Source organism: Lynx canadensis, chromosome D1, assembly GCF_007474595.2.
Source record: "Lynx canadensis isolate LIC74 chromosome D1, mLynCan4.pri.v2, whole genome shotgun sequence".
In the NCBI taxonomy this organism is placed as follows: domain Eukaryota; kingdom Metazoa; phylum Chordata; class Mammalia; order Carnivora; family Felidae; genus Lynx; species Lynx canadensis.
In genome coordinates, this window is record NC_044312.2 from 107,754,950 (window position 1) to 107,774,119 (window position 19,170).

Below are 19,170 nucleotides of genomic sequence, written 5' to 3' on the forward strand. Positions count from 1 at the left end.
AGCTTCCAGCGCAGAGGGAATAATGAATAACAAGCTGCGGCAGCCTAGACGCAGAGGCTCTGTGGGCTGAGTTGGGGGCAGGGGACGGGACCCAGGTCAACCAAGCACGACAGGAGCTAGAGCCTGCCATGGGCCTCACGGGGCCAAGGAGCCCAGACCCAGCCGAACCCAGACCCAGATGTTAGCACCTGCATCGACCGCCCGCTGCGTCAAACGCCACCCCTCCCCCCACTTCTCAGCTGCGCCCGCAGGGGGTGGGGGTGACAACATACCTACCCTTTGACCAGAAAAGAAAAGGGAACAAAGAAGAGGTGTTCCCACCCCCACCCCCCAAAATACAAGGATTTCCGGGTGGCTCAGTCGGTTGAGTGTCTGACTTCAGCTCAGGTCAGGAGTTCGAGCCCCACATCAGGCTCGCTGCTGTCAGCTCCGAGCCCACTTTGGATCCTCTGACCCCTCTCTCTGCCCCTCCCCAGCTCGTGTGTGTGCGCTCTCTCTCTCTCTCTCTCTCTCTCTCTCTCTCTCAAAAATAAATAAATATAGGGGCGCCTGGGTGGCGCAGTCGGTTAAGCGTCCGACTTTAGCCAGGTCACGATCTCGCGGTCCGTGAGTTCGACCCCCGCGTCGGGCTCTGGGCTGATGGCTCGGAGCCTGGAGCCTGTTTCCGATTCTGTGTCTCCCTCTCTCTCTGCCCCTCCCCCGTTCATGCTCTGTCTCTCTCTGTCCCAAAAATAAATAAACGTTGAAAAAAAAAAAAATTAAAAAAAAAAAAATAAATATATATTTTTAAACACAAGGATTTCCTGGAAGCTCCAGAGTCAGGCAAACCTCCCCTCTCAGCACCAATACTGGTTAGCTGTGTGGCCTTAAGCAAGTGACTTCACATCTCTGAGCCTCAGTCTCCCCTTTGACACTGTGGGCTTACATGATAACACCAGGAGGCCAGGAAAGGTGGCATGGGATGTGCATTCAGCCCAGATCCGGAGAGAGACCCTTGCTCAGGACAGGCCATGGCTCATTCCAAGCTCCTCAGAGCTTCCCCAAGTCTCCCCTACCCTGTCTCACCCCTTCCTGCCAGGGCTCTCCCTCTCTGCCCCTGGAATGCCCTCGTCCAACTTCTGACGCAGTGCCCCCTTCTCAGCACGAGCCCCGCCTCCACTTTGCCTCCTCCAGGCAGCCTTCCAGATTGTCTGCCACCCCTGCAGCAAAAGCCCTCATGGACTTTGCTATCCCTTCCCATTCATGTGTCTCACCTCACACTGGGGATTAGAGAGTGTGTCTTTTGTAGCCCAGGGCCTACCTCCCTGCCTGGTGCAAAACAGGCCTACCGCACAGTCTGCTGAATGAAGGAAAGGCCGCATAGGAGCTCCAGTTCCGAATCAGTCACCTGCCAAGCTGCGCCTTGGTTTGATCACTGAAAGCGGGGACCGCAGTCCTGCCTGCCTCCAGGATGCCTCCAGGTCAGTGCCGCGGCGGGGAGGGAGGGGGCAGGCCCTCACCGTGGGCCCCCCGGGGGGCCTGGGCCCAGCCCTCACCGTGGGCCCCCCGGGGGGCCTGGGCCCAGCTCCGGCTGGGCTGCCTGCCCCCAGGCTGCCCCGCACCCACCCTCCCTGCCCACTGCGGAGAGGTTGCTGCCGTCGGAGGCAGCCGGCAAGCCTCAGCAAACACATTTAAATCTGAAGTGACAGATAAAGCGATTTACGGCGACAGTTTAGCGTCAGATCACTTCCCACAAGGCAGCCGGCGTCCCTCAGCCCCTCCTGCTTGCTAGCCCATCAAGGCGGTCTCTAAATCACTGACTCTGAGCGGGGGCCCAGGGCCGGCCGGGGCTGGGCTCCTTGGGGCCTCCAGGCAGCGGAAAGGATGAGGCCTGGAGGCTGACTGGCTCACGAGGAGGAGGGGGCTGTAAGCGGCTGGCAGATTTTCACAAATCAAAGACCCAGGACTTAAGGACACAGGGCACCACTTCATGCCTTATTTTAAATAAATAAGCGGCTCAAAAAACTCCCAGCGAGGCAATTTGTCGCTGTGAAGCACGGCTTTCCACCCGCTCTGCACGTCCCGGCCCGCGTGCCCAGGCCCCTCAAAGGCCTCACGGCCCCCCTGGGTGGGGCCGAGGATGGCCCATTTTTCAGATGAGGAAACAGAGGCTTGGAGCCGCCACCAACAGGAATACTGGGATTCCAATCAGCTCCTGGCCTCTGTGCCCACCGCGGCCCTGACTCGCTGGCCTGGGACGGCTTTGAAGGGGAAGATTCCTTCTGTCTGCACAAAGCATCACATTCATCCCTGCTCTGTCCCGTTATGCCCTGAAGGCCAAAGCTGGCAGCCGGACCCCTGGGCTGGCCAAGAATGGGGGTCTTTCTTTACGCTGGGCCACTTCCTGCCCGGGACTCAGCTGTCTGCCAAAAACTAGGGAGCCACAGGCACAGGCCTGGTAAGCTGGGAACCTCAAGGGCAAGGAAGTGACCCCGTCAAGGTCATACCCCCCCCATGGCAATAAGAAGATGCAAAAACCCCACCAGCCGAAGCGCCCTTCCCCCCCCCCCCCAGAACGGAGACCCCCAGACCTGAGCTTCTCTGGAGGAGATGCCAGGCACGGCTCTCCCCAGACGCAGCCTTGGAAGGGGAGGGCGGGGGCGCCCCTGAGACTCTTCTGCTCCAGAACGGGGGGCCCGCAGGGGCTCCCTGGTTTATCTTGCCAGCATGGCAGCCCAATTTAATTAAGATGGATGCGGCGTGCCCCCGTGGGTAGGAGCCGTGGCCCGCTACCAGATGGCGGGAGCCTGAGACTCTCCGGGCACTGCCCGAGCGAGCAGCCTCGGCAGCAGCCTGTGAAAACACAGCCGAGGAGGGCCCGGGGTGGCCTGCACTTCACCTGCGTGCTCGGAGGGTCCTGCCCCTGTGACCGCCAGCCCTGCCACCCACCTGCCAGGCATCCCGCATTCGACTCTCCGCCCCAGCCCCCCTCCACGTACTATGCAGCATACATCACATCACGACACACACACCCACACACACACACACACACACCCCACACGCATCTACAATCATAGATACCACACAGAGTACACACACGCTCCAATCACATCGCAAATACCAACAGAGTGGGGTAAAAAGCAGGCCTGGACTTCGAACGCCAGAGGCCCAGTTGGCAAACAGTCTGATTTCCCCAAAGTCCCGAGAGAGGCCATGGGCAGAGTCGCTGCGCGGGGAGAGGAGGAGGCCGGAAGGCAGGGAGGGCGCCTGGCCCCGGCCATCCCCAAGGATCCCCACGGTCCCCCGAAAGGGTGGGAAGGGAGACTGCAGCCAGGCTGGAGACACCCCAAGCTCACAGCTCTTCAGGATGGAGGGAGTTTAAAAAAAAAAATTCTTTTTTAATTTTATTTATTTTTGAGAGACAGAGAGGCGGAGGGTGAGTGGGGGAGGGGCAGAGAGAGAGAGGGAGACACAGAATCCGAAGCGGGCTCCAGGCTCTGAGCTGTCAGCACAGAGCCCCATGAGGGGCTCGAACCCATGGACTGCGAGATCATGACCTGAGCTGAAGTCGGACGCCCAACCGACTGAGCCACCCAGATGCCCCCAGGATGGAGGGAGTTCTAAGGATCCTGACCCCCTTTACTCTTGCAAGTCCCTCCCAGCTCCCCTGCATGCTTCCCCCTCCACGGTCCCTGCAGCTGGAGCCCAGCCCAGCCAGCTATGGTACCTTCCCTGCCCCCATCCCCATCTGGCCACAGGGACAAAAAGAAACTCCCCCCACACACAAAATCCAGAAACTCCAAAGCTGACCTCAAGTCCCCAGCACCACCACCCCCGCCCCCACCACTCCCCATGGGCCTCTGACCCCCATGGGACCAACACTGCCCTCAGCTTCAAAAATAAAAATTTAAAAATTCGCACCCCGCTATAATTGCTCACTCCTTTTCCTCATTGTGGCTCGGCGGTCGGTCGGTGCTGAGAAGCAATTATTCATGGCTAATGATTATAATCAAGTCAAATAGAATTTAATGGACACGTATTCTCTTCCTGCTTGAAACTTTACATATGAATTAAGCACATATGGGTTTCACGAGGCACAGACCAGATTTATGCAGGCCCGAAAAGCCCCGCGTTGCCGCGACTTTTATTCTGCTAATAAACAGGCTGATTTACGGGCACCACCGGGCGCGGAAACCGCGATCTCTGCTGCCCCCTGGTGGGCGGCAGGCCGGAGCTGAGCCAAGGCCATTGGGGCCCCCAGGGATGAGGCCGGAGGACCCGGGGCGTGGGGCCCCAGGCCACCGCCACCAATAACCCCTGAGGTCTGACCAGTGGCAAGGCCACCGGGAAAATGCCTGGAGGGAGGGCCCAGAGGGGAAGCAGGCTCTGTGTGGGAGCCCTACGGCAGGGGCCTGCCTCAGCCATTCCCGGGGGTCCTCCCTGCTGTGCGAATCTAGGGGAAAAAAGGAGATCCCAGGACAACACACCAAGAAGCGTCGGGTAAACTGAGGCAAGCAGGGAGAGATGAAAACTGCTCATCAGCAGGAGGCGCCCAGCATCCCTTGGCATTCCCGGACACCCAGAGCGTCAACGGCGGCATCGGTTCTAGGGCCAACGACAGGGGCAGGTGATGAGTCCTTGGTTCGCTCCAGGTGCTGCATGAGCATCACCGCTCACGAGCATGGGTCCCTAATGCCCCCAACAAACCAGCGACTGGGCTTTCTACCGTCCCCGTCACGCAGAGGGGGAGACAGAGGCCCAGGCACGTACACGGAGAAGAGGAGTCCCCAGAGAGATGCGGCAAACGCCCCCACCCCCAACCCAGTGCAGCTGAATGCAGCCGGGACCAAAGTGCTCTCTGAGAGCGAGGGGGGCTGAGAGCCGCTGCACCCGGGAGTCCGGCCAGGCACAAGGGCACTTCAGAAGAGCCACGAATCCCATCCACGGCCCCGCATGCAGCCTCCACCCTGTCCCTACTGCATCCCACCAACACCCTCCCTTGGGCTCCACATCTCCCTCCTGGCCTGCCAGCGACCGACTCCGACTCCGTTAGAAAGGAGCTGATAAGATGCCCCATTTATCCTTCTGGCCACTTTGCAGCTCATCAGGAAAAGTGCCACCAGGGATCCATTCACACCCTTGCCAACGACGGCCCAGGCACCCAGCAGAGCGGCCCCACCAGCCTGCAGGGCTGAATCCTCAGCCACGGCTCCAAGGCTTCATCCTTCCACCCCAGACCAGCCCCTCCTGGGTCCAGGTGGCAAGAAGGCCCTTCTCCTCCGGACCACTAGGACATCTGCCGACCCAGCTTGGCTTGTCTTCACCCCGTGTCTCCCCAGAGACTCGCAGACCTGCTAAGCAGCCTGAGAGAAACCCAGCAGAAGCACCAGCAGAAACTCGAAGGTGACCGAGCTCCCTCTGCTCTGAGTCAGAACTCCTGCCTTTGTGTGACCGGTCACCTGTGCGCTGAGATGGGCAACGTGGCGGCGGGGGCAAGGGGAGGTGGGGAGGACACCTGTGTGACTGCACAAACAGGCAGAAAGACACACAGAACAATGCCACTGACAGAAATGCAACCCAGACCACCAGCAGGCGGGCCTGGGACAGGCCGAGTGGCTGCCTCACTCCAGGTTCCATGAGCCCGGACCAAGAAGAGCAGCAGGGCAGGCCCACCACGTCCCAGGGTCACCGGGCGATGCCACTCCCTGGCCAGCACTGGGGTTAGACACAATGGCTGCAAGCCCGAGGGCAAGGTGGAGGAGATCTGAGCCACTGGGGGGGGGGGGGTGGTTGCTGAGACTGCACTGGTCGGGAGGTAGATGTGGCGGCACAGCAAGGTTTCCCCAGAGGAGGCTCTGCCCGCGTCTCCGAACCTTTCTCGAAGGAAGCTCCTCCCCGCGAAGCTTGATAAGCAGGTGAACGAGGGCTGGGATTCAGCCCCCACTCGTTCTGGCCCCACGAAGTACCATGGACTTAACTGTCCCTTGACGCCCCACTCCTGACCTTGGCCAGACACCCGCAGCCTAGGAGGAGGGCAGCCACCTTCCTCCAGCCCCCAGGAGGGAGAGAAGCAGGAGGCCGGCTAGAGCCACAGCAGGAAGCTGAGCCTAGGGCACAGGGGCCTCTGCCCCCGCTTTCCCCTTGACGAGCTCCCTCGCCCGCTCCAGGTATAAAGGGGGGGCACGGCAGGCAGGAGGCAGGGGAAGGAGAGCAGTGGTCGGGCGTCTAGAGCCCTTGAGGTCAGACCGCCCTGTTCTGGCCGCCGCCTTCCTGGCAGGGCAAGCCCGGCGCGATTCCAGCCAAGCTCTCTCCCTTCCCGGCCGCTAATGGGTCTCGGAGCTGCAAGGCAGCTCGGCCAAGGAGCCCCCGACACGGCAGGTCAAGGTTTCAAGGGAAGGCAGTCGGCGCGGCCCACGCGCTGGGCTCCTGTGGCGCCGGCGAGCCACCCTCATCCGGCCACCCGAGCCTCGCTGGAGCCAGGTGGCGCCCACCCGCGCCCCGCACCGCAGACCGGAGCGAAGGTGACGAGGCGGCCACCCGGGTCTCGGGCGCGAGCCAGCCAGAAGCCCCCACTCACCGGCGTTGACGATGGCGTCCACCTCCAGCTTGGTGATATCGCCTCGGAACAGGGAGATCTTCTCGTTCAGTTGCTTATCCTTCTTGTACTTTGGCTCCTCCACCTTCGCGGTCACCCCTGGACAAGCAGAGGCCAAGGGGTGGGGGTCGGAGAGAGGCCCGCACTACAGAGGGACCCACCGGTGCCTCCGTCGACCCCCCACCCCACCCCCACCACCTCCGGAGGCAGCCTGCGGCGTGGTGACTGAGGACACTGGTCACGGCCACCCATGATGATTAAGCACCTCTCGTGTGAGGCACACGCTTGGTGTCCTTGAATTTTTGCAAGGTTAAACACAGGTGCACTATTAATGTCACTCATCCCCATTTTACAGACGTGGAAACTGAGGCCTAGGCGGGTGACCGCCTACCGGTTCCCCGGGTGCCCCGGGTTAGCGGTGGCCGGGCGTGCAATTTGCAGGGCCTGGACACTCGCCAGCGTGCCCCAAGGCAGGCCACTATCCCTCTGCGTCAAATCCCGGCTCCTGACAACCGTGCGGGCGGGCGGTCGGGGGCTCAGTTTCCCAACAGCACAATGCGGATAAAAACGGAACCTGCCTCAGACTGTGCTCATAATTAAGGGAGGTGATGCACGCACCGTGCCCCACACATAGCGAGCGCTTGACGCACGCGGCTGGCCTTCCTGGCGCGGTCGGTACGACGCTCCCCCCACCCGGGCTGAACAGGCCCCCCGCCAAGTAGCCAGGGGTCCCTGGCGCAGCGCCTACCTTTCGCTGTCTCCTTCCATGTCGGGATCTTCTTCAGCCTGACGAAGTCCCTGCAGAAGTAATGTTCCTCTCGCTGCTTGTCGCTCAGGCCCTTCAGAAATGCTACAGGGGTGAGATGGGGCAGGCAGGAAGGAGAGTCAGGGCCGGCAGGCAGGAAGGAGAGCAGTCCCAGGGGCTTCTCCCACCCCCCAGCCCCCGTAGGCTCCCCTCCTCACCGAGACTGTCACCTCGTCCGAGGATGCAAACCAGCCCTACATGTCCACCCTTCCCACAGGCACAGGAAGAGGCAGGGTGTTAGAGCCAGGAGGCCCCTAGAACATTCTGCCCTGCCCACTTTGTTCAGGAGTGGAACTGAGGCCCGGGAAGACAGAGGACAGCTCTCAGGTACCACAGACCTGAGTTCGGAATTCAGCTCTGCCACTTTCCAGCTGTGTCCACGGACCTCTGGGTCCCTAATTTCTACATTTAGGGCGTGGGGATTAAGATGCCCCTTAAAGGATAATCTCAAGCTTACTCAGGGCATATAAGGAAAGCAGGTTGGTGGCACGGATGAGTTACATCATCAGTTACATCCTCAATAGACCGCTTCATCATCACATGGTCATTTGGAGGGGGCAGGACACAGGGAACAGGACAGACATCCTCAAAGAGCCAAAGAACCAGATCTGGTGTCTGTTCGCGGCATCCCCCCAGAACGGGCAGAGAGTTCCCCACAGACAGATGCCCGGGTGGGCTTCTCCCAGTGCGAACCAAGTAAGCAGCTAGAATTGCCCCCATCTTACAGAGGAGGAAACGGGGATCTCGGAAATGGTAGGCCATACATAGTCACACATAGCCCCTTCCCCCTGCGCGCGCGCGCTCTCTCTCTCTCTCTCTCTCTCTCTCTTTCAGCACAGAGCCCCCTTCTGAGGCTTCCCACTAGCACAGCGGTCCAGGCTTCTGGCTCTCGGGCTCCCTCTGCCGGCCTGAGGCCGCCAGGCGCCCAGGCTCTCAACCCAGCCTTGCCCCCCTACACCGCATGCCCCCCAAATGGAGGGGCCCTCACTGACCACTTGTTGGTGGTGGGTAACAAACAGCCAAGGCCACACTCAAGGAACTCAAGAAGCATCAGAAAATGTGCAGAGGTGTGGGGGGGGGTGGCAATTAGGGGAGGCGGTGGGAGAGGAAGGGTTTGCCTCCTGGAGGCTTCTGCAAAGGGCAGGTGTTCAGGAGAGAGGTGGGGCCTCCAGCCGCGCCCTTCGCCTTGCAGAAGTCAGTGCATCCCACAGCCTTCGCTCCTCAAGGACGCACCAGGAGCACGGGAAGGGCCCAGCTCACAGCCCAGCTCCGTATTACGGTTGGGACTATTATAAAAGGTTCACAGCACCCCAAATCGGCTTCAGCTGTGGCTTAAGCCAGAACGATACTTTCTGGCAGCCCACTCCCCAAACCTCTTCCACAAACACCGACGATGTGCATTTGGTACAAGGATAAAGGCAGACGTGGTCCTGGCCCTCGTGAACCTGCAGTCCAGCAGAGACATGGAGGCCATCCAGCAAGCAATCCAAATCCCGAGGCCGTTTGGGGGGGGGGGAGGGGGGAAGGGGCAGCAGGAACCCCAGTCCCGGGGGTTCAGCGAGACTCAGAAGAGGAAGGGAGATAGCCAGGACAGGGAAGGGTGTTTCATCACCATCCAAACCGTTATGTTCAAGGTCCTGGGTGAGTGAGATCCAGGGTATGGGGCAGAGGGCAAGCATGGGGGGTGGGGGGGATGACACTGAGAGGAGGTGGGGTCACTGTGGAGCCACCAAGCCTGTTCAGGACTGACTTCACCCCAGGGGATTAAATTCGGATTCAAAATGCTTTTACCAGGGGCACCTGGGTGGCCCAGTCGGTTAAGCATCCGACTTCTGGCTTAGGTCATGATCCCACAGTTTGTGAGATCGGGCCCCATCTTGGGCTTTCCGCTGTCAGCTCAGAGCCCACTTGGAATCCTCTGTCGCCCGCACTCTCTCTCTCTGCCCCTCCCCCCCTCAAAAAATAAATAAACATTAAAAATATGCTTTCACCAAACTTGTGCAACTCAACACCAACGAAGCAAACAATCCCATTTTTAAAAAACGGGCAAAAGATTTGCATAGACGGTTTTCAAAGGAGACATCCAGAGGGCCGGTAGACACACGAAAAGCTGCTCGAATCACTCATCATCAGGGAAATGCAAATCAAAGCCACAGTGAGATGTCACCTCACACCAGCCACCGATGGCTAGAATCAAAAAGACAGGAAACAAGACATAACAAGGGGTGGCGAGGCTGTGGAGAAAAGGGAACCCTTGTGCACTGTCGGTGGGAATGTAAACTGGGGCTTCCACTGTGGAAAACAGTTCGGCGGTCCCTCGAGAAATTAAAAACAGAAATACCGAGGGCGCCCGGCTGGCCTAGTTGGTAGGGCATGCAACTCTTGGTCTCGGGGTCGTGAGTTTGAGCCCCGCGTCGGGGGTGGAGATAACGAACGAATGAATGATGAATGAATGAATGAAGGAATGAATGAAATACCATACGATTCAGTCATTTCACTTCATTTACCCAAAGAAAATGAAAGCACTGATTCAAAAAGATACGTGCGCCCCTAACGTTCACTAAAGCACTATTTACAGTCGCCCAGACACGGAGGCAACCAAAGTTGGATGGCTGAACGGGTAAGAAAGATGTGGTTGATGTATACAGTGGAACAAAAGAGAACGAAATCTTGCCATCTGCGACAACATGCGTGGAGTTAGAAAATGTTATGCTGAGTGAAATAAGTCAGACAGAACAGGACAAGCACGACATGATTTCACTTAATATGTAGAATCTAAAACCCAAAACAGAAACTTTCTCAGTTGGCACAGGGCCAAGGGGCACGGGGATGGGGGAAATGGGTGACGGGAACTAAGAGGACCGAATCTGCAGTTGTAAAATAAGTAAGTCACAGGGAATGAAAAGTACAAAAAAAAAAAAAAAATGCTTGGGGCGCCTGGGTGGCTCAGTTGGTTAAGCGTCCGACTTCGGCTCAGGTCATGATCTCACCGTTCGTGAGTTCGAGCCCCGCGTCGGGCTCTGTGCTGACAGCTGGGAGCCTGGAGCCTGCTTCGGATTCTGTGTCTCCCTCTGTCTCCGCCCCTCTCTGGCTCACACTCTGTCTCTCTCTCTCTCAAAAATAAATATTTAAAAAATAATAAATAATAAAAAATTTTAAAAAATGCTTTCGCCAGATATAGATTACAAACTCTCCCCACCGCCAGCTAAGGGGGCCAAGGATATCCAACCGTGGATGGCACCCAGTGTGGACGGTCCCCTCCGTCACTAATGTGTTTCTATGCTCCCAGCACATCTCCCTGCCTGGAGGGAGGACCCAGAGGGAAGCAGGCTTCTCAAGGGGCTGCTTTCCCCGCTGGACATGTGACCCCGGGCACAATCTGAGTAACAGGTCAAGTGCTCCCACATAAATGCTCCTTTCTTTGTGTGTTGGGGGGAGGGTGTTGGTATTTGGAAAAGAGCTGAAGTGCTTCTCCAAGGCTTGGCTGTCCTCTTCTGGAAAGCAGCGGGCGGCGGGGGGTGGGGGGGGTACAGAAATCTCTCCCTCCCATTCTAAAGAAAAGCAGAACAGGCCTAGTTGGGTACATAGCAAAGCACTCAGCTGCTGGCGGACAGAACCACTGAGCCAAGGACAGACTGTGGAGCAAAGGCCAGGCTCTGCCGCGGCCTGATAGTCTGAATGCAGAGCAGTTAGTTAATAAATATTTACTGAGCACCCACCATGCACCAAGCCCCGCGGGTGGGAGGCAGGGGGAGCTTTGGGGCCTGACCAAGCAGTGGGGAGGCGGGGACAGATTCCTGGAGGAGGTACCTCTGACTCCTCGGGTCTGCCCCAGAGGCTGCAAAATTGCTAGAGAAAATCCCGTGGCGAAACAGAAGGCTCCCTCTAAATTCCTGATCGCCTCCCCTGGAGGCCCAGCTGCTCCCCCTCGCCCTTCTCCCCTTTCCCAAGGACCCTCCCCCCACATCCAGAAGATGCTGCCTCCTCCTGCCGGCTGGGAACTGGGCCACGGCCCCTGCCTGGCCCTCCCTCCCTCAGCCCAGTCTGCCTGCTCACCTCCCAGAGGCTCCTGCGGTTCCTCCTCCCCTGGACTGTCCCATCTGTGCCCTCAGACACCCCCTCGTGGCCTCTCGTGTCTCAAGGTCATAAACCCTCCCTCAACCGTGCACTCTGCACCCTGCAGCCGAGGCCTCCTTTCTGTCTCCCTCCTCCACTGTCTCCACTTCCTCCCTCTCCTGCTCCCCTGAGCCCTCACCAGTCTCACCAAGGCCAAGGTCAGAGACACCACACAGGTCACATGGCCCCATGCAGGGGCCCTCTTGTCCTCCCGTATGCACTCAGCACCCCCCCTTCCCCTCAGGATCCCTCCTCTCCTGGCTCCCACCCCACTCACCCCTACGGTCTCCTTGCTGCCTCCCCTCCTCCTTAATCTCCACCCTCTCCCTGGTGTTCACATCCATCCCCTGCATTCAAAACCCTCCTTCAGCTAATGGTCCTGGGGCTACACCTCCAGCCCTTCATCTCTCCGCCGAGAGTCCTATCCTCCTTCCCCCCAAAAGTGGTTTGTTCTCTCTTTCACTCTTCTCCCTTCTCAATGAACCCCCAACTCCGCTAGGACCCCAAAACCAGGGCTCCTTCCTTTCTCCCAGTCCCCTGGTTCCATCAAGCTGCAGGCTGTTAGATCTATCTCCACAATACCCCCCAAAACCAAGCCTTCTGCTCACCCCCAGCAGGGGCCAGGGCGCTCTCATTGCTCCCTAGAACCACCTGGAAGCTGTCTACTGCCCGTGCACTCCCCAAGTCCACCCGATTGCCTGTTCCTCATACAGCAGCCCAGGGACCTTGGGAACAGAATTCTCTCCACTTAAAGCTCAGTTCAAACTGCAAGTCCCCACCAAGGCCCACATGACAGCCACGCCTCTCCCCCAACCTCCTTCACGGCCTCCCTCCCCATAACACTCCACTCTCCCTCCTACACCTCTGCAGTCCACGCAGATCAATCTCCTTTCAGTTCCTCCCACAGTCAGACTGTTTCTTGCCTCAGGGCCTTTGTACCTGCTGTGCCCCCTGCCTGACCTTCCTTTACAGGCCCCTCCCAGCTGCCTCCCCCACCCCGAGAGCAGCCCCTCCCCTACTGGCTATGCTTTATTCCTCTCCTGACCTTGGCCGCTTGGGGATCTGTGGTGTTTACTTTGGATTCCCACCATCTGGCACAGTGCATGGCATGTGTGAGCGCCGATGGGCATCTGTGGGATGAACCGATGAATGAATGAGCTGAGACCTGAATGTTGAGGGCGGGTTTGCTAAGACAACAGAGTCTTCCAGGTGGAGGAGACAACACAGGCAAACGCCCTGAGGTAGGAGACAGCATTCGGGTGGGGAAATGGAGAGAGATCTAGAACAGCTGGACCAGAGAGCAAAGGCAAGGCTGCGGCAGCCGTCTCGGCTCATCTCCCATCTGAAGAAGAGACAGTGGAAGGAACATGCTGGTCCAAGCCGCTCCTTGGTCCTGCTGGGTTTGAGTTCACGACCTCCTGACATCACGTTCACGGGCAGGTCACTCGCCCTCTCTGAGCCTCAGTTTTCTCATCTCTGGGATAGGGACCGGGCAGCCTGGCCGTGAATGAGAAGGGGCTGTCAGGGCGTCTGGAAGCTGCAAAATGCAAGACATACAGCGGATACACGGCCCTTCCTACGAGCGGAGACTTGAAGAGTGCAAAGCGAAACAGGACGAAATTGGGGGGGAGGGCTTTTCTTTTCCAACGTGGAGGCGAAGAGGAACTTTGTGAATTATTTGGGTGCCCACATTTGCCATCTTGCACGCTTGAGACCAAAGATATCCCTGCTCAGAGGCTTTGGCACGCCCAAGCGTGGGGTTCTCCCGGCCTGCCGAGACACTGGAGGGACTGGCCAGCCAGGACTGGGGCCAACCCTGCAGGACTCCCGTGTGCTGAGTCCCTCTGGCTGGGCAAGCCAGGACGGGACCCAGGCCAAGGCTCTCGCGACACTGTCCTCCCCGGTATCTGGGGCCTGGTCTGAGGGGCCCACAACCCGCGCAGCCCGCACGGCCCCCTCTAGCAAAATCCAAAAGATGGCTCCACCTCCCAGCCTGTCCCTTCCAGTTCACGGTCCCCAGGCACACACCTAGCGTGGGAGGCACGACGTCCTCATCTCCAGAGCGAGGCTGTGGCCTGACTGACCCCTGAGGAACCACACACGGCGCTGGTCTCTGATTTACGGGGAAGGAGAAGCCAATGGTGACTCCCCCCCGGGCTCCGAGGGACCAAGGGTCATCCTCACTGCCTTGGCTTCCGCTGTCAGAGAAGCCCCACACATCTGTAACATTTTCTTCCTCCTTTTGCCAGAAGGACGGATGCAGACTGAAGGCACAAGCGAGTTTTATTTTCCTTATAAAAGATGTATAACACACGTTTTAATTTTCTTTTTTGGAGAGGCGAGAGTATTTCACAGCTCAGTGAGACAGGTGTTGCAAAAAGATGTTTGCAGTAAATTTTGATGGGGAGGCCTGACCCCGGACGGAGCGCTCAGCGGCTCTCGGGCACGAAAACCGGGCTGGAGGAAGCAGCCTGTGCCAGAGCCATAAAGTGCAGCGGGCGAACGGGAATTCAATGATGTGTTTTAAGAAGTGTCTTTATGGCACTTTGCTAGACGGTGTTCAGAAAGGTGAGGGCCGGCTGGCACAGAGGGAGATTCCTCTTCTGGAGAAGGCCGGGTGGATGGGGCTGATAACGGCGGGGCTCGGGGAACACAGTGGCAGGGGCATTAATCACCCGGGCCCAATGTCCCCCAAGAGCAGGGCCTCGTCAAAATCACGGGCAACGGGCAGACGGGGCATGAGGCACCTCGGAGCTTTATTGCTCTCCCTGGGCCCCCGCGCCTTCGCCCGTGCTGGGATATGCCAAGGCCGCTTCCCCAGAAGACAGGTGGGGGAAGACACCCCCCACCCACCCACCCCCCCAGTTCCCAGATGTGCCTGTGGATTTCCCCAGTTCGGTCATCAAATCAGAGAAACCATCCACTCTGCGTGAAACCCCACGGGGGGTTGAAATTAGTCCTCGTCCCCTTCCCAGTGAAAAGCGGGGCCAGAACAGGCGAGCGCGAGCTTGCGGAGAGGAAACGAGGCTCAGGATACACAGGTCGGGGCTCCAACACTTGAGACCACGAGGGAGACAAGTTTATACAGGCCCAGTGTTGCTGTGGCCAAAACAGAGCAGAGAGGGGAGACGGGCCTGAGGGGTGGCAAGAGAAGGGGCCGCTGGGGACCCTTGGGACACCGTGGGGGCCACCATATTCAAAATGGTTTCTGATGCGAGCCCAGCACGACCCACGGAATCAGGTGCTGTTGGCCCCGTTTCGCAGATGGGGAAACCGAGGCACGGGGAGCGTGGAGGCAGGGGTGCTGGGGCTTGCCCACGTCTGGTGACACCAATGCCCACCCTCTTTTTAGCAGTTCGCTCTGCCCCCACTGCAGGTCAGAAGGAGGACCTGTGGCCCTTGTCCCGAAGGCTGCACCCCACCCTGTGGGGACACAGCCCCTAGATGCCCCCAGTGCTCAACCTTAAGTCCCCTCGTGTCCAACTCCCTTTACAGTACAACAATCTTCTGATAAAAAGTCACTATCTGGGGGGATGATGAGGCCCCCCCATCACTGAGGGAATTAAATTAGGGAATTATCCTCTGGCCAGTAAAATCAGATAGAACGGAGAGCTCCCCCCAAAGACTGTCTCCTAGCCAGGGAGATCCAGCCTGGTGGCTTTTACTTACCCAGAGGGAGAATGGGTCTACAGAAGTGGCCAGTCAGCTTAAGAGGGAGGAAGAGAATACCTAGAGGGAGGCAGAATTCGGCCATGTGTCCAGGGGACTCACGGGGCCAGGAGCTGAGACATCCTTCACCCAGGGCCCAGGGCAGGCGCTCGGCACTACAAAGAGACTGAAACGCTGAGCGAGTGACCGACCACCCAAGGAAGGGGCTCCTCGGCGGGCAGGACCATCCCTTGCAGGGAAGCCCTGCCCAGCCTGCCCAGGACGGTGGGAGCAGCTTCCGCAATCGTTCACCCAGCTCCGCAGCTGAGAGCACAGGCCGCTGAGTGAACTCAGGCTATGCTTTCGCTTCCCCGTGGCTGTTCCATGGGGAGAGGAGGCCCCGCCCAGGCACACGCGAGTTTCCAGACCCAGTGTGATCATATCTCCCTCCGAGAGCGCCGCGTCAACCTTCTGACGCTCCATCAGGCTCCCGTGAGCTTGGTTACTGTGTGCCAGTCTTCGAGAGAGGATCGTCTCAGGCACAGACAGGCCTTTGGGGGCCTATGTCCGTATATCCCCGAGAGAAAGGAGAGCGTGTGTCCACCAAAGGCACGTACGGGAATGATCAGAGCAGCGTTATTCCTAACAGCCCCGAACTGGAAAACGAAACGCCCACCCACAGAATGGGCACCCGAAGTGGGGTAGGTCCACGCCATGGCATACTACACAGCAATAAAGAAAAAAAAAGCAGAATGAAGGAAAGGTGTGGGGGCCTCCCCAGGAGGACCAAGGCTTGGACCCCAATCAGAGGCAGAGTCCAGCTAAAGCGGCTCCCCGGGGGGGGGGGGTGGTTTTAAAAAGATGCCTCGGATTCTTTGAGCCTCCTCTCTTCCAAAGGTAGAGACGAATTTCCCTCCCCTTGAATCTGGGCCAGACTCCATGACTCCATGCTAAGCCCCAGAATAAAACAGACGGGTCGGCGTGGGACTTTGCAAACTAGGTCACAGAAAGGCACCGTGGCTTCTGGCTTGGTCGCCTCACGCTCCCTGTCTTGGGTTACGTGCTCCGGGGGAAGCCAGCTGCCATGTCGTGAAGACACCCAAACAGCCTCGTGGAGAGACCCCCCCCCTCCCCCCCCGGCCCGCGGTGAACTCAGGCCTTCAGCCGACGGCCACTTTATGTGAATGAGCCACCCGGGATGGCCGTAACTAAGTCCCAGCGGGCCTCCTGGAAACCCTCACACAGAACCACCCCGCTAAGCGACCTCTAGGTTCCTGACCCTCAGACACTTGAGATAATAACCGTCGTTTGCCGTTTTAAGCGCCTGAATTTGGGGATAACCTGTGACTCAAAAATATTTCACTAAAACACACAGATCACCCCGACAAGTCTGCTGGGGGTCTTTGCACCCGGGGCCGCGGCTCCTGGGGCAAGGCTGCCCCCCCCCACACTGCCCCCTGACTGGATACTGGAGCTCAGGCAGCGCCATCTGCCATGGTTTCTTCCCAGCAGTGACCTCTGTCTGGCACCGCCCCATTGGCTTGACCACATTTTCAACTGTTTCCTTCCCCTAGGGAAGAAGCTTCGTGAGGGCAGGGACCTCGCCTATGTCACTCATGACTGAATCCCAGCAGCAGAACAGTGCTGGCCGCATAGAAGGCGCTCAGGAAAAATGGATGAATGAGGGGCGCCTGGCTGGCTCAGTCAGAAGAGCATGAGACTCTTGACCTCGGGGTCGTGAGTTCAAGCCCCACGTCGGGTATACAGAGTACTTAAAAGTAACTAACTATACTTAAAAAAAAAAAAAAAAAAAAAAGGATGAATGAATGGAAATCCCAGCTCCAAGCAGAGACACCACAGTAGTCTGGGAATCCCTGGCCTGTCAGCTTCACAAGGTCTGGAAGTTTTCAAGGGGCACCGGGGAACGGGAGGGGGTGGGGAGCTGGATCCTAGAAATAATGGCAGATCCAGGAGCAGGTGGCTGGGCCCCTTGCCTCCCTCGCTTTCTTTCCCACCAAGCTGACTTGCTGCTCTCTGACAGGGAAGGGGAAGCAGGCTCCCCCGTGGGGACAGTCCCTGTGCCAGGAGTCTCTGCCAGTTCCCCCAACCCCCTGCCCTAACCAGTGTTCTAGGGCCGGGGCTGAGGGCACGACGGACACTGTGTGCATGGAGCAAAGTCAAGTGTTCTGCCCGAGCTTTAAGATCCCAGTGAAGGAACACTATTCACGACAGGGGGAAGTCATCTTGAACTCTACCTTAATTCTGAGAGGCGCCTGCCCTTTACCTCCACCCCCCACCCCAGGCCAGCCCCAGGCCTGCCTCGCCAGACCCGCCAGACCCGGTGGCCACCGCACCCACTCCACCGCAGGGGCCCAGCCAATGAGCCACCTCCCCTGTGCTTTTGAAAGGGGATCCAGCCAGGAATGGTTACAGGAGCTCTCCGAGCAGGCTGTGAAGGGCAGGGGCAGCTGGGCGGCCTGACTATTTGGGGCTCTGCAGGCCGGGTTCCCTCCCTTCGCTGTTCTGTGCAGGGGCCCAGAGTCCAGCCCTGGGACTCATGCCCGACCAGGACTCACGACCCATCCCGGAGCGGTAGGAAATGGCTTGATTCCTGGGGGTGCGGGGGGGGGGGTCACTGTTCTCACAGACATAATGCCCCATCCCTCCCTGCCCTGCCTCTCCCCAACCCCTCAGCCCTCTGTCCCCCAGGAATGGGGCAGAAACTGTTCACAAGTGGCCAGAGGCCAGGGATGAGGGCAAAAGGGCACTACATCATGTGCCCAGAGAGACAGGCCTGCAGGGTAGGGGCGGGGTGGTGGTTGGACTGGCCTGCCCAGGGAGGCCACTCTGTGGGGGCCATCTGATCCTACCAAGTGGGACCCCAGACCCAGAGCTGTCCCCCTCGGCCCACTTCCTGCCACTCTGCCTAAAATGCCACCACTTGAGAAACCATGCTACACAAAGCATGGGGAATTCAGGAGCCCAACGTCAGCTGGGCTGCCACCAACTCCCAGTGACCTTGGGCTTAGCAGCTCAGTTTCCCTCCTGCACAACGGAGTCAGGCGGTAGGTCCTGGATGATCTCTGGGGGTGCCCTGGGACCCGTGCGGGCGGGGTAAGGCCGTCCTCCTCACACTACCCCCGACAGGGGGCCCGGACCTCGTACAGAGTGAAGTGCTTTGCGGGGGGGGGGGGGGGGGGGGCCGGGCGCACGGGGGAGGGGGGGGCGTGGCTGTGAGTGGAGGGGTCCATACCGGGGCATACGAGGCCTTAACTTCCCCGGGCCTCCCGGGCGGAAGAGGCTGCGGGCGGGGTGCTGTCCAGCCGGGGAAGGCCCACGTGGGGCCGCCCTCGCCCCTCGCGCCCCCCTCCTGCTGACACTTACATTTTGCCTCCTTCCAGTCGGTGGAGGTGCTCAGGTCCACCTTCGCCGCCATGGCCAGGGGGGCCCAGGTGCGCACCCCGGCTCTCCTCTCCGCCCCACCGCCGCCGCCCCCCAAGCCCCAACTCCCGCTGGGGTCCGCGCGCCGGGGCCGCAGGCGCCCAGGGACGCCGGGGGGACCGCACGCGCTGCTGCGGGTCCGCGTGGCACCCGCCGAGGGGCCGGGCCAGGGGCGCGGGACGCAGAGCAGCTGCCCCGCCGCGCGCAGCTGTGCCAGGCGGCCGGACACTTGGCTCCGCAGAGACATGAGCGGGCGGCGCGGGGCGGCTCCCCGCCCACTTGGACTCTATTTACGGTGCTGGGAGAGTCTCTCCCTGAGCCGCTCGGGACCCGGTGGTGTGTGCACGCCCGCGGCGACCGGCTCCGAGCCGGCGGGCCGCGCGGCCAGAAACCCCGAGCGCGCCGCTGGGCACCCTGGAACTTGTAGTCCCGGCCGCCCGACGGGCCCCCGCACTCGTATACACACGTGCGCGCCCCGCCCGGACCCCGCGGGCTCCAGGCGCCCGGGATCGCGCCGCGCGGGAGGCTCCTGCTTCTCAGGGGGTCGCGCGGTGGCCTGGCGCCCCCTCGGGGCTCGCCGCCAACT

The 19,170-nt window shown here is 59.6% G+C and overlaps 1 protein-coding gene across 1 annotated transcript in view; it reads right to left on the reverse strand.

Moving 5' to 3' along the window:
• Positions 1-18,931, reverse strand: part of MACROD1 (mono-ADP ribosylhydrolase 1) — a 143,314-nt gene extending 124,383 nt beyond the window's left edge. The window contains 5 exon segments of the mRNA XM_030333895.1: positions 6,557-6,673; positions 7,323-7,424; positions 18,528-18,615; positions 18,618-18,701; positions 18,703-18,931. Coding sequence (XP_030189755.1) covers positions 6,557-6,673; positions 7,323-7,424; positions 18,528-18,615; positions 18,618-18,701; positions 18,703-18,831 — 520 coding nt within the window. The 5' untranslated portion in view covers positions 18,832-18,931.
• Positions 18,932-19,170: the final 239 nt, after the last annotated feature.